This window comes from Coregonus clupeaformis, unplaced genomic scaffold, assembly GCF_020615455.1.
Source record: "Coregonus clupeaformis isolate EN_2021a unplaced genomic scaffold, ASM2061545v1 scaf0616, whole genome shotgun sequence".
NCBI classification, from domain to species: Eukaryota; Metazoa; Chordata; class Actinopteri; order Salmoniformes; family Salmonidae; genus Coregonus; species Coregonus clupeaformis.
In genome coordinates, this window is record NW_025534071.1 from 34,182 (window position 1) to 49,398 (window position 15,217).

Below are 15,217 nucleotides of genomic sequence, written 5' to 3' on the forward strand. Positions count from 1 at the left end.
CAAGAAGAACCATTTCCCTAATAATCTCGTTTACATGACACATCTGAAATCGGGCTACCTGATGGGATTTTGATACATGCACAAAATCGCCATTCAAAATAAACGTTCTACCACAGCGACCATGTTATTTTGGGGAAGTCTATGTTAAGTTGCGTCAATTCAAATCTGGTATTGGAACAAAAAGAGGTCAATACACGTCTTCTATAATAGACTAGTATTTTAATTAATGCAAAACACTTCAATGGTAAATATGATGTTCGTATATACGGGTCCACTGAAATACCACGCAGGGCACTCAGAGAACGGATCCATTGTTCTAAGTTCTTCTTCAAATACTCTGACAGAGATAGTTCCCGCTCCCTGCTGGCCAATCAGAGTAGAGAATGAGCGTGGTTTAGACTTACTCAGCCTATCGTTGGTGCACAGGCTGGTCCCAGCCCCTTGGCGCTTCACTGTTGCCAGGTGTTGGTTGTTTTGCAACTAGTCCAGAGAGTCAGCACCCATAGACACAGTTCCCCTGTACTTTCCCACCCTAACTGTACTCTTTGTACCTACGTCCTTGGACGGTTCAACAAAGAGGCAGTGTGAGTCATAAGCCTTATCTCACCCTACTCCCTAACAGCTCCTCACATGAATCACAGCTTGTTATGTTAAACAGTCTATATCAGTACAGTACAAACCTTTTATGTTTAATCATGAATGCTTTCTTATTAAGCTAACAGCACATCTAAAATATAAGAGAATAATTTCCCACACAGGTTAGGAGAATTAACGTAGCTGTTTAGGAGAATTAACGTAGCAGGTTAGGATAATTAACGTAGCTGCTTAGGAGAATTAACGTGGCAAAATAAATGTACACATACATGTTATTCAATCATTTCGAGCGAACCAGGAACTCGGGAAGAGAGGCAGCTAACTAGGATGTCGGCTAGCTAGCAACTCAGCAATGGGACGTGACAGGGAAAAGATGGCGGAGGCGGACGATGAACTGGATTGTGAATCTAATGGCGGTAGAATCAAGGAGGATTGGAGTATTGTTCAACATAATGGAAAAAGGAGCAAAGTAGAGTACAGTAAAGAGAATATCCCTTTATATCTTGTAAGGCGTGTTAATGAGGAGCAGCTTATCGAAATACCAATCTTGAAGAATCCATTTCAGCTATCCAAACTGGCGGAGCTAGTGATGGGTAAAGTGAAGGAGGATGTGAGGATCACGAGAGAGGCGGGTTTGTTGTGATTTTACGGTACTTCTGCGGATCAGAAGGAACGTGTGTTGCGGCTCTCCCGATTTGAAAAGTTTGAAGTGTCGTGTGTGTCTCTTCGGAACACGGCACCCCTCAAGGGGGGATGCACGTTTGATAAATCGAGTGGTGAATGATGAAAAAGTGAAGAGTTTATCTGTTCTTTTGTTTTTTGATATGGAGTCTCTCCCTACTCAAGTGCAGTTGGGGTATATAAACTACAAAGTCAGAGCATTTATCCCAAGACCAATGCAGTGTGTTCACTGTAAAGCTTTTGGTCATGTGTCAAGGGTTTGCAGACGGGAGAAACCCGAGATGTCCAAGTTGTGGAAAATATCATTTAATGTGTTATATAAAAGTGATGAAAAAGTGAAATGTTGCAATTGTCGTGGGAACCATGAAGCCACGTCTTTTGAATGCCCGACAAGGGTGAAAGAAAAGGAGGTTGCCAAAGTTAGGGTTGTACAGAGCATTTCCTATGCAGCAGCGGTTCAAAGGGTTGAGGGTTTGAACGGTGCTCCTGAAGAGTCCATGGTGGTGGATAGGCCTTCAATACTAGCTGCAGGGGTTGCACCAAGATGAACCTGACATTTTAAAGGTTAAGAAGGTGGGACTTTGTGGCCTTTATCGCTATGGTGATTAATGGCACTGCCAAGGTGGAGAAAAGGATCTAGGAAGATAGAAAGTCACTTTAAACTGCCAATGTGAACACGGCTTAAGGTAAACAAAGCCTTAAGATGCTTTTTGGGAAACCGGGCCCAGGTCCATTATTTTCAATATTTCACTCTTAGTGGCTTAAACTATTAATATATCCTGATCAGAGGGAAGGCTATAAATCAATGTAAACTGGCAGCAATCTTGCCATTCAAAAGTGAATGTCCCTTTGAACCGAAGTATACTGTATTCAAAGGGTGCCTATAGCCTTCTCCCTCCTCCTGCCATCTCCCTATCAGAGGTACAACTTTTTGGTCAGATTGGTCACGATTTGAAGAGAGCGCCCTATATCATCCGATGATTCTACTGGCGATGGGTTTCTCTTGATGTCTCCTAATGTTGCCATGAAATCATCATGTTCGTATCCGTCCTTTCTACCATCCTTCCTTTGACCCAGCCGTCGGTTCACCTGGAAAAAGATTCAAAAATAATAATAATAATACACGTAACCCCTTTAAATGTGACTTTATGAGCATGTTTCTCCATCAACCGTACTGACCTCTGTGAAGAGTTCATACACATCATGGTTAACGACTGAATCCTTAGTAAACACTTTGTGCATCTCTTCAAACAATGGGCATCCTCTGTCCGGGTGTCTGATGGCAAGTTTTCCTGTGATAAAAAAAAGAAAGAAAAGAGACATCCTTCAGAAAAAAAAGGTTACTAAAAAAATGGACATTACATTATTACATGAAGGATATAGCCTACTCAGTTATGTGAAAGAATTAACCTGGAGGTACTGCATACACTTCCATGGAGTCAGACTCGGTGGGAAGCAACCTTTTTGAGAACGCACCAGAAGATCTACCTCCATCTGTGTAAGGGTCTTTAGGACGTTCCTTCACTGAAAATAAATACAGTAAATAGAGACAAATGGTGTATTTATCAATAAACATTATACCAGCAATGTAAACAAAGATCACAAGCTTTCAAACACCAATATGTAAAGAGACACACCTCCCCTACAGGCTTGCACAACGAAGAGCTTTGGTTTCTCACGGAGGGCTGGACACTGGCTGTTGTTAAACATCTGGTAGATTTCCTCTAGATCCAGAACCTCTTCATCATTGACTTCAATGTGTCCAAGTGCACCATGGGCCATGATAAACATTGCGAGGCAACTGACGTCACCGCTCAGGTTGTCTCGAAATGACTTCAGTGCATCAGTTACATCCTGAAATTTGTCAAATACAGCAGGGAATGAGATTCCAGACCTGGGTTCAAATGTTTGTTTTCTTTCAAATCCTTTGGTTAACAAAAAAGTATTGATTTCAGCACCAATTACTCTTAAGTCCTAGGGGGTTAAAAGAAGAACAACATGGTCTATAGTAAAACAATAGAATAGATGTTGTGTTCATTCTTTGTAATGCTTTTCTCTCCCTTATCGATGTATTATTATTATTATTGTTATTATTTTAGCTCTCATTCATTTGCATTGCTCACACTAAGCCTGGTCTCATAGACTAGACGTAACATAGTAAACGAAAAAGATGTGACACTCAAATTGATATGATAGCTTATGTTTGGTATGACAACATAAGACAGATGGTTACTTAAGGCAAAAACGAAAGTAGGGTGGTAAGTTGGGGTGGATGGGTGGGCGTATAACCCAAACGTTTGAATCGCATCACGGACAACTTTAGGATCTTAGCTAATTAGCAACTTTTTAACTACTTATTACTTTTTAGCTACCTTGGAACTACTTAGCATGTTAGCTAAACCTTCCCCAAACCCTAACCCTTTTAGCTAACCTTTCCCCTAACCCTTTAACCTAACTCCTAACCTTAACCCTAACCCCTAACCCTTAGCCTAGCCAACATTAGCCAGCTAGCTAATGCTAGTTCCAAGCTAGCTAGAATTCATAACATATATGTTTTGCAAATTCGTAACATATTGTAAGTTTCGCAAATTCATAACATATAATATGAATTGTAATTTGTAACATATCATAAAATAGGTGATGGGCATTCACAAATTAATACATACCATACGAAACTTAACATATCATACTATATAGAGAGTCTCTGTCACGATCGTTTAATGACTCGTGGAACCAAGGCGCAGCGTGATAAGCGTACATTTTATTTAGTACTTAACACGACACAAAACAACAAACAAACGATACGTGAAGTCCTAGGTCACACAAAACAAACCTTAACGGAACAAGATCCCACCCAGACTAGTGCCAAACGGCTGCCTAAGTCTGGTCCCCAATCAGAGACAACGAGATACAGCTGCCTCTGATTGGGAACCACCCTGGCCAACATAGATCTAAACGATCTAGAACATCAACATAGAAAATATAACAACGAAACTACACACCCTGGCTCAACATTTCAGAGTCCCCAGAGCCAGGGCGTGACAGTACCCCCCAAAGGCGCGGACTGCGACCGCGCCACACAAACACAACAGGGTAGGGGCCGGGTGGGCATTCCGCCTCGGAGGCGGATCCGGCTCCGGGCGTGACCACCACTTTCTCTCCACCTCCCGTTGCGCCCTGATCTGGTCTGGCACCGCTGACTGGAGCTGGACCCGACGACGGTGGATCAAACCGTACAGGCTCCGGACTGGAGCCGCTGGCCGGAGCTGGACTGGACACCGGTGGAGCGGATTGCTCTGGCTCCGGAGTGGATCCGCTGACTGGAGTTGGACCGGACCCCGGTGGAGCGGATTGCTCTGGCTCCGGAGTGGAGCAGCTGACCGGTGCCGGACCAGACACCGGTGGAACAGGCACGGGCCATGCCGGACTGGACACACGCACCACTGGCTTGGTGCGGGGAGCAGGAACGGGCCGGACCGGGCTGACGACGCGCACCACTGGCTTGGTGCTGGGAGCAGGAACAGGCCGGACCGGGCTGGCGACGCGCACCACTGGCTTGGTGCGAGGGGCAGGAACAGGCCGGACCGGGCTGGCGACGCGCACCACTGGCTTGGTGCGAGGGGCAGGAACAGGCCGGTTCGGGCTGGCGACGCGCACCACTGGCTTGGCGCGAGGGACAGGAACAAGCCGGACCGGACTGGGAACACGCACCACTGGCTTGGTGCGGGGAGCCGGAACAGGCCGGGCTGGACTGGGAACACGCACCACTGGCTTGGTGCGGGTAGCCGGAACGGGCCGGGCCGGACTGTGGAGGCGGACTGGAGGTCTGGAGCGGAGGGCTGACACAACCCGTCCTGGCTGAATGCCTACTTCCACACAATACGCGTGAGGCATCAGCACAGGACGTACGGGGCTGTGCACTCGTACTGGCGCTACAGCACGTGGCACTGGCGCAGGATATACGGGACCGAGGAGGCGTACTGGAGACCATGAGCGTTGAGCCGGCACACCCCGTCCTGGCTGAATGCCCATCTTTGCACGACACGTGCGTGGTGCTAGCACAGGACGTACAGGACTGTGCCGGAACACTCGCGGCACAGTACGTGGCACCGCATAGCACGGAGCCTGCCCAGTCACACGCTTCCTAGCCTGAGTACGGGGAGTTGGCTCTGCTCTAACCCTAGGCTCCGCCAACCACCCTTTTAGCCCCCCAAAAATTGTTTATTGGGGCTGTCTCTCGGGCTTCCTCCTCGGCCGGTACCCTCTGCGTTGCCGCTGCTCCTCTCTATAGCGCGCCTCCACAGTCTCCTCCCAAGGACGGCGATCCATTCCGGCCTGAATCTCCTCCCAAGTCCAGGATCCCTTCCTGTCCAGGATCTCCTCCCAGGTCCAGGCTGTCTGTTCCTGGACATGCTGCTTGGTCCTCTTTTGGTGGGATCTTCTGTCACGATCGTTTAATGACTCGTGGAACCAAGGCGCAGCGTGATAAGCGTATATTTTATTTAGTACTTAACACGACACAAAACAACAAACAAACGATACGTGAAGTCCTAGGTTACACAAAACAAACCTTAACGGAACAAGATCCCACACCGACTAGTGCCAAACGGCTGCCTAAGTATGGTCCCCAATCAGAGACAACGAGATACAGCTGCCTCTGATTGGGAACCACCCTGGCCAACATAGATCTAAACGATCTAGAACACAAACATAGAAAACTAAACGATGAAACCTACACACCCTGGCTCAACATTTCAGAGTCCCCAGAGCCAGGGGCGTGACAGTCTCGGATTTATGTACAGAATAATACGAAATGCTGTGAGACCAGGTTGTCACACTAGCTGTTTGTTTGTTCCAGTACACTGTTTTCAAAGAACACCTCTCATCCAACATCTATTACCAAAACAGCACCATTCCTCTGTTCCACAATGGAAATGTCACCAAACTCCCCCCTTATCATGCTTTTGAAAAAAAGATGGTGACGTTATATCGGCTTCAAGCCAGAAAATAACAACAAACATTGATATTGAAACTGAGGGGGAGGTGCTGAGCACTGTCTGTGGAAAGTACCAGAAGTATCCACTCCTGACACAGATGTAGACAAAAGGACACAAACATGGCGTTTTGAAACGACACTTTTGTGGACGAGTTGTTTTGTGTTCTTTCTTTGTTTCTTTGTTTTGCCTTTCCCTCTCTTAACCTAGTGAACAACGTCTCAAAACACCTCGGAGGCTCTATAGGGAACTGAACCAGAAGACATCTTTGTAGTGACATACAGTCTGACTGGTTGCGTCATAGCGGTAGTGTGTCACACCTTATGGGCGATCCCCTCTTTTAACTTTTGTAATGACTTGAAATATGAACGCAGATATTTTCCCCAAAACATTGATGAACTTTTACAACGCCTGTGTTACATGTGAAAAGGCTTAGACACAAAAATCTAATTTCAATTAGTATAGGTCACCGTGCCACTTCTTATGGTAAACATCTAAGGGATGGGGCAGGAGAAACGTAACCACTCTCAAATGCATAGCTATGGCTTGTCAGTAAGCATTTCACGGTAAGGTCTACACCTGTTGTATTCGGCACATGTGACAAATACAATTTGATTTGAACAACTAACCATCCATGGGATCAAAATGATTGTTTTAAAAGTAAAAGTTGAAAAATGTATGTACCAATCCCAGATTGGTTAAAATTGGTTTCTCATTTGATTATTGTTGCATTTGCAATGTACATATGAATATGCGGGGGGATACTAATACGTTTTGCAACCAACCCAGAATGCTTTAGAAAAACAGTCTCAATGGGATGTAATGGTAAATGCTGAAGGCCAGTTCAGATGATGGACGCTAATGTAAACACTGTTTTAGTTTCATGCACTACGCCTCTACATACTTTTGTTTTTTTTATTAGTTGTTTTGTTTCCCTTGTTGTTGTTAAGTAGAGTTAGATAAAGGTTGATCAGAGGTCAATGACACGAGCTGGAAAATACGTCTATGTCCTTGAACTCAATAATAAGTGATAACATTCATGCTAGGCCTAGTTAGATGAAACTTCAGTAGGAAATAAGCTGTTTTCGACTTGAGCGTAAGTTAGCTTAGTTAGTGTTTACCCCTCTCTGAATAGTAATTATTGCAATCAGAGTGTTATTGATTGCCTGTTCACAGAAAACACTGAATTGAATAGACGTGACTTACCTCTTTGGTTTTGCATTCAACCCTATAACTAGATTCAGGAAACTTATTCTGTTTGCAGAACTCCTTTATTCTTTTAACGTCATACTCAGAGCCCGGTCTACCCCCACCGCACATTATCAAGGCTGCACGTTTGCCACTTAAATCATATCTGTCCATTTTGAAGCCTGGCTCTCAGCCTAAACAATACGGCTCTTGTGTTGAGTGCTGACTTTAAGAGATCGAAAAACAAAAGTGATTCCACACTAACGACACCTAGTCAAAAAAGATCGATCTCAAAACAGCTCAGAGGCTATTCTAGGCTAGAACAAGAACACACTTTGCATATTAGTGGGTGTGTCATAGTGACAGTGTGTCACAACCCTATTTTACCTTGATGACATAACTTTTGTAATGACTTGAAATATGAATGCAGATATTTTCCCCAAAACATTGATGAACTTTTACAACAAATGTGAAAAGGCTTAGACACAAAATCTCATTTCAATTAGTATAGGTCACCGTGACACTTCTTATGGTAAACATCTAAGGGATGGGGCAGGAGAAACGTAACCACTCTCAAATGCATAGCTATGGATGCTACAACTAACCATCCATGGGATGAAAATGATTGTTTTAAATGTAGAAGTCGAAAAATGTATGTACCAATCTAAGATTGGTTGAAATTGGTTTCTCATTTGATTATTGTTGCATTTGCAATGTACATATGAATATGCGGGGGGATACTAATACGTTTTGCAACCAACCCAGAATGCTTTAGAAAAACAGTCTCAATGGGATGTAATGGTAAATGCTGAAGGCCAGTTCAGATGATGGACAATAACCTAAAACACAAGGCCAAATATACACTGGAGTTGCTTACCAAGACGACATTGAAATGTCATTGAGTGGCCTAGTTACAGTTTTGACCTAAATTGGCATGAAAATCTATTGCAAGACATGAAAATGCCTGTCTAGCAATGATCAACTACCAACTTGACAGAGCTTGAAGAATTTAAAAAAATAATAATGTGCAAATATTGTACAATCCAGGTGTGTAAAGCTCTTTAGAGACTTACCCAGAAAGACTCAGCTGTAATCACTGACGAAGGTGAATTTAACATGTATTGACTCAGGGGTGTGAATACCTTTGTAAATGAGATATTTCTGTATTTAATTGTCAATACATTTGCAAACATCTAAAAACATGTTTTCACTTTGTCATTATGGGGTATTGTGTGTGTAGATGGGTGAGAGAGGAAAAAAAAATACATTTTAATCAATTTTGAATTCAGTCTGTAACACAACAAAATGTGGAATAAATCAAGGGGGTATGAATGCTTTCTGAAGGCACTGTATCTCTCAATAAGACCCGTATCATGCGAAGAGGACAGGGTAATAATATTGGCTTCACGCCAAGCATAACAACAAGCACTCATACTGAAACTGAAAGGGTGTGAATTGTTTACAGCAGAGACTTTATATGAGTGGTTTACTGCTGTTCATTAAGGTCGGGGGAAGTTCCAAGTCTTTGGAAAGTACCTGAACTTTCCTGACGCGGGTGTAGGTGAAAAGACACAAACATTGAGAGTGAAAATTTGAAACAACACTCTTGTGGACAACATGGAAAGGCAAATGGTGAGTTGACTCTATTGACTACATAAAGCAAATGGTGAGTTGACTATTGACTACATGAAGCAAATGGTGAGTTGACTATTGACTAAATAAAGCAAATGGTGAGTTGACTCTATTGACTAAATAAAGCAAATGGTGAGTTGATTTTTAAAATTCCAATTACTAATCAGTACCTTCCCCCAGGGAGCGTGTCAATTCATTCACTATTATACAGTCCTGACAGATTTGAAAATTGACTTCCCAGCCAGTTGTAAATAAAGAGTTGATGTCACGTCTCCTCCCGGCGCTCTGATTCGCTGGTCTACTGAGCCACCGGTCTGAGCGCACCACCTCGGCAACACCGGAATGGAAACCCAACCCACCCTAAGGCACTGCATCTCAGTGCTTGAGGCGTCACTACAGACCCCCTGGTTTGATTCCAGGCTGTATCACAACCCGCCGTGATTGGGAGTCCCATTGGGCGGCGCACAATTGGTCCAGCGTCGTCCGGGTTTGGCCGGTGTAGGCCGTCATTGTAAATAAGAATGTGTTCTTAACTGACTTGCCTAGTTAAATAAAGGTTAAATAAAAAATAAATAAAAATTACCTCCAGCGCACCTGCACCTCATCACCACCCCTATGTAGCCCTGGACTGTTCTGTGCGATTGTTTAGACGGAACTCGCATGTCGGGACGACGAGATGGACCTTGATACCCTCATCACCACGTCCATCTGTCTTTACGACGTGTTCAGAGAGAGAGAGAGAGAGAGAGAGAGAGAGAGAGAGAGAGAGAGAGAGAGAGAGAGAGAGAGAGAGAGAGAGAGAGAGAGAGAGAGAGAGAGAGAGAGAGAGAGAGAGAGAGAGAGAGAGAGACATTCCGAGTCCTCACCCATGGACCACAGATCCCATGACGGCTCCCTATCTAGGCGGTATGACTCCCGTGAGTGTCACGTCATCTCCTATCACAAAACCATTGTTTTTAGTTCCCATAACGGCGACTGGTTATGCCTTCTCTTCCATTTCTACTGCAATGATAGATTCCGGATCAGCGAGGAACCTTATAGATCGGGAGCTGGTCTCTGAATGTGGGTTGCCCACCGTGCCACTGCCATCTCCGCTACACGTCACCTCACTGGACAATAAACCCTTTTTGGTCAGGCACCATTACGCACGTCACTCTCCCATCACCATTCCCACACTACCGGAGCACCACAAGGAGCTGTCATTCCACATCGTCACGTCACCCCTTCACCGGATCATCTCATCACCACCCCTATTTAGCCCTGGACTGTTCTGTGTTGTGTGTGTGTGTGTGATTGTTAAGCGTCGTTTACGCTATCTTTTATTTATCTTTCTCATTATTTAAACCTTGACCTTGTTAATTCCTGTGTCTGCATCCTGTCACTTCATATACTCCGTGCTCATCACAGTTGAAGTGTTATGCCACAACTTTAGTACGAGGAAATTAAATAATGAATGGAATCATTGCACCTCTAACCCACATCACTGCAAGTACAATTATTTATCCTAAAATCATTTCACATGTCTTCTGATGCAGAATGTTGGTTTTTGTTGTTTAACAGAGGCCTGGAAGTTATGACATGAGGGGAGAACGCAGAGCTTTATTGCTATGTGTCCGGGACAAGGAGAAGATGAAGGAAAACCGGTGCGGTATTGAAGTCGACCGTCAAACAATGGAGAAGTTCTTTAAGCGGTTTGGTTTCCAGTATCACATTGTACTCGACAAAACAGCTCAGGTATGACAATGGAAAGTTATGTTACACCATTTACACAATCAATCAAATAAGTATATATATGTTTTAAACATGATCTCATTGATTGATCAATGTATTATTCCATTTAGGAAATGAAGCAGGAGGTGATAGACTTCAGAAACGGCATCAACAGCAGCAGTGGAGACATCAGCTGTGTGTTTGTGGTGACTTCGTCTCACGGACATCGGGATGTCATCATAGGTGCAGATAAAAAGAGGCTGCCAGTAAAAGATATAATCGAACCGTTTGGAGACGAGCTGTGTCGCAAGATGAAGGGGAAACCTAAGATCTTCATCATGGATGCCTGCAGGGGGAGTACGTTTACACTTTCCTACCTAGATCAGTACATTTTGTGATCTCAACCTAGCCTCTTTTAGAATCTGAGGGTGAAATATTTACACACTCGTCTCCAACATGTAGGCTCAGCATTCCAAAACAGTCCCATTACAAGTCAGAATGTTGAAACAAACTTCATTTCAACTTACTTTACCTGTTGTCTGACGATTTTTGTCCCTATGTCGGAGGTAATCTGAAATAATATCCACACGGAAATGTTACCTTCAGTACGCAGTATACAGCACTGAACAAAAATATAAATGTAACATGCAACAATTTCAACGATTTTACTGAGATAGAGTTCATATAAGGAAATGAATTCATTAGGCCCTAATCTATGGATTTCACGACTGGGAATACAGATATGCATCTGTTGGTCACAGATACCTTGAAAAATGGATTTAAAAAAACAAAACAAAAAAGCTAGGGGCGTGGATCAGAACCAGTCAGTATCTGGTGTGACTGCCATTTGCCTCATGCAGCGTGACACATTGTGGCCTGTGGAATGTTGTCCCTATCCTCTTCAATGGCTGCGCGAAGTTGCTGGATATTCGCGGGACCTGGAACACTCTGTCATACACGTAAATCCAGAGCATCCCAAACATGCTCAATGGGTGACATGTCTGGTGAGTATGCAGGCCATGGAAGAACTGGGACATTTTCAGCTTTCAGGAATTGTGTACAGATCCTTGCGACATGGTGCCGTGCATTATCATGCTGAAACATGAGGTGATGGCGGCGGATGAATGGCACGACAATGGGCCTCAGGATCTCGACACGGTATCTCTGTGCATTCAAATTGCCATCGATAAAATGCAATTGTGTTTGTTGTCCGTAGCTTATGCCTGCCCATACCGTAACCCCACCGCCACCATGGGGCACTCTGTTCACAAAATTGACATCAGCAAACCGCTCGCCCACATGGTGCCGTACATGACGCCATCAGCCCGGGACAGTTGAAACCGGGAATCATCCATGAAGAGCACACTTCTCCAGCATGCCAGTGGCCCATCGAAGATGAGCATTAGCCCACTGAAGTCGGTTACGACACCGAACTGCAGTCAGGTCAAGACCCTGGTGAGGACGACGAGCACGCAGATGAGCTTCCCTGAGACGGTTTCTGACAGTTTGTGCAGAATTTCTTTGGTTGTGCAAACCCACAGTTTCATCAGCTGTCCGGGTGGCTGGTCTCAGACGATCCCGCAGGTGAAGAAGCCGGATGTGGAGGTCCTGGGCTGGCGTAGTTACACGTGGTCTGTGGGAGGTCCTGGGACCAACATGCCGCATTTATATTTTTGTTCAGTGTATTTTCAATACTGATGCAATTCGCACGTTAAAAAAAACACTTGCACAATATGGCCGAACCTAACTGAACCACAGACCGAACGGCAAACACTTTGTGCTGATTGCTAGGAAACGTGCTTTGGTCAACTATGTTCGGTTACATTGAGCTATTGTTTACATATTGTGCATCACGTGCAATGGGTCAACAGATTGAAAATACAACTGACAGAAAATGAAAGTTGTGGAAAATAAACACTTTCTTGTCAAATCCATCTCCACCTCCTACAGCTAAAAGGACCAACAGCACGTACAACCAGTAAAAGGACATGGATGAATTTAAAAGTGACAAGCCATTTCAGACCATCCTGATCGATCCTAAACTACATTACACTGACGTCTTTACGTAACCACCTGACTGACCCCCCCAGTCACCTCGCAAATCTATAATCATGAAACTACACCTACGTTTATTATCTGATTTATGTAGACTAACTGTCTTGCCATTTTTTATGTTTAAAGGCAACCGTGATACTGGAGTTATATTTGATTCTGCTGCTGATGAAAAACTATCAAAGGAAGCCATGGCTATAAAAGAGTACCGGTCCGCTCGAGTGCCACCATGCATCAACGACATGCTGGTTGCTTATGCAGCCATGACAGGTAATTGTACTTGCGTGAATGCTTGGCTATTTTTCAAGAGCTATATATGTTTTGTTTGTTAAAAAAAAAAAAAAGACATTTAAAAAAAAGACAGTTGCAGGCTTTGGTTTCTCTCTTGATTTAGTTTTCGAGGTTTGTTCAGGTTGAGAGAATGCCAAGAGTGTGCAAAGCTGTCATCAAGGTCAACAAGGCAAAAGGTGGCTACTTTGAAGAATCTCAAATATATTTTGATTTGTTTTAACACTTTTTTTTTGGTTACTCCGTGATTCCATATGTGTTATTTTATAGTTTTGATGTCTTCACTATTGTTCTGCAATGTAAAAAAATAAAGTAAAAACCCTGGAATGAGTAGGTGTGTCCAACCTTTGACTGGCACTGTGTGTGTAAACAAACAAGTGTTCTAAAAGTTCTGCAAAAGAACAAGTCATTGACAGATAATGTTCTTCTTATAGATTATGTGGGCGTGATGGACAGCACCTCTGGTTCACACATGATTTACAACATTAGTCAAGTGTTTTCCTCACCTGATGCAGCAGGAGAACATCTCTATAACTTGTTTGTGAAGGTACAGTGTTTTTGGCAACTTTTCCTGGCAACTTTTCTATTCATTGTTAAAGCTATAATTAGGTATCTGGGGAATCTGTTCAATGGTCATTTCAATTTCTTGATATTACCTGTTGATTCTTGAAGAATATAACCTAAAAAATACCCCACAACTGTGTTTTTCTTTCATAACTCAACGTATAAGATTTGATTCCTCCAATGTTTACATACAACACCAAAAAATAAACCAGAACACATTATACAAATCAATGACACTTCTAAAAACCCAAATCTGCAACAAATGATTTCCAGCCTGTATGTAGTGATCATACTTCCATTTGTGAACCCGCAGGCCAATGCAAAGATGGTGGCAAACACCGTAGATGTCACAGTCGATGAAGGGAAGCCGACTCAAAGAAGGGAACGCCGTAAAATAATTATGACAATGGAATCCACCCTCAGGAAAACCCTTTACTTGGGAAGTCCAAACTAAACTGGTGCTAAGACAATTGACAGCACAGAAGGTAGAAAGTAGATTCAGCATTATTAGTACATATTATTTCCTTGCTCAATTTTTTTCAAATGTCTGCAAGGTCTTCCCACTGTATAATCGGTCTATTCCTCTATTCTTTTACATTTTTAAGAAATTCTTAAACCAGTGGTCACCAACCTTTTCTGAGTCAAGATCACTTTTTGAGTCAAAATGCTCTACCGCTCAGATTTTTAAAATACATTACTTTAAAAAATGTAAGTCTATGCAACATTAAGCAATTAAAACCAGTTCTGTAGCAATGAGGTTTGTGCAGTAAGCTATATGCCCAATACATGATCACCACATACTGGGACACATTCTTCATGCACTGCATTCTTTCTGTCTCATGCACCAATTAATGTTGTTACTCCTATGACCAGAGGAAGTAAAATATTCCTCGATATTAAAAAAAAGACACAAGCCGCTACTGATAACAACGCAAGCTTATCAAAACACTTTCCCATACTCATTCACTACAGCTGCAGTGCTGGTTGTAGCTTGAGTGGAAGTAGGGAGAATATACATGTTATGGCTTGTTGACAGTGCTGAATAACACATATGAACCTACTCATAAAAACAACAGCTCTTTGCTGTATTTATTGAGTCTCTCTCTAGTCATGGTTTTAAAAATGTTCATCTCAGCAGTATCAACTTTGCTGAGCGTTCGTGGCTTAATTTTACAGTCTATGGCTCGAGGAAACTGTGCAGACATGGTGATCTGAGCTATCTGATTGGCCAGCGGTAGGCCTGTAGATGCACTTGATTTGCTCTCTGGGCCTGCCGGGTAGACAGAGTTCCACCTTCAGACACATGAAATGAAATGGTTCAAAATGGGAACACGTTGCCTTCCCGGCACTAGGGCTGCTGAATCAAGTGCACCTACCGCCAACAGCGTGAAACAAAAATAATAATATATCCACAGAGTTTCTAAACCCAGAGGCGCAACATCGCGAGGCTTCGGTGAACGCTTGTGAAACAGGCCAATCAGACCAGGCCGGGGTTTGGGGTATGAGAAGTCAAT

The 15,217-nt window shown here is 43.5% G+C and overlaps 2 protein-coding genes across 2 annotated transcripts; one reads left to right on the plus strand and one right to left on the minus strand.

Moving 5' to 3' along the window:
* Positions 1 to 812: 812 nt before the first annotated feature.
* On the minus strand, positions 813 to 7,767 carry LOC121566228 (caspase-14-like). The gene is made up of 5 exons (XM_045216128.1): positions 7,476 to 7,767; positions 2,913 to 3,129; positions 2,686 to 2,799; positions 2,455 to 2,567; positions 813 to 2,364 (listed from the first exon to the last, which is right to left on the minus strand). Exons 1-5 carry the CDS (start codon positions 7,629 to 7,631, stop codon positions 2,191 to 2,193), a joined length of 774 nt encoding a protein of 257 aa, XP_045072063.1. The 5' UTR covers positions 7,632 to 7,767; the 3' UTR covers positions 813 to 2,190.
* A 1,167-nt stretch (positions 7,768 to 8,934) lies between these two features.
* Positions 8,935 to 14,677, plus strand: LOC121563116 (caspase-14-like). The gene is made up of 6 exons (XM_041875147.2): positions 8,935 to 9,089; positions 10,650 to 10,823; positions 10,931 to 11,156; positions 12,981 to 13,121; positions 13,574 to 13,686; positions 14,017 to 14,677. The coding sequence occupies exons 1-6, from the start codon at positions 9,075 to 9,077 to the stop codon at positions 14,155 to 14,157; spliced, it is 810 nt and encodes a 269-aa protein (XP_041731081.1). The 5' UTR covers positions 8,935 to 9,074; the 3' UTR covers positions 14,158 to 14,677.
* Positions 14,678 to 15,217: the final 540 nt, after the last annotated feature.

Coding starts and splice junctions, on each gene's coding strand:
- LOC121566228 (XM_045216128.1), bottom strand. CDS start 7,631: ATGGACAGATATGATTTAAGTGGCAAACGTGCAGCCTTGATAATGTGC. Junction 3,130..7,475: donor TTGAATGCAAAACCAAAGAG/GTAAGTCACGTC, acceptor GACAAATTTCAG/GATGTAACTGATGCACTGAA. Junction 2,365..2,454: donor TGTATGAACTCTTCACAGAG/GTCAGTACGGTT, acceptor ATCTTTTTCCAG/GTGAACCGACGGCTGGGTCA.
- LOC121563116 (XM_041875147.2), top strand. Junction 10,824..10,930: donor TACTCGACAAAACAGCTCAG/GTATGACAATGG, acceptor TATTCCATTTAG/GAAATGAAGCAGGAGGTGAT. Junction 13,122..13,573: donor TGCTTATGCAGCCATGACAG/GTAATTGTACTT, acceptor TTCTTCTTATAG/ATTATGTGGGCGTGATGGAC.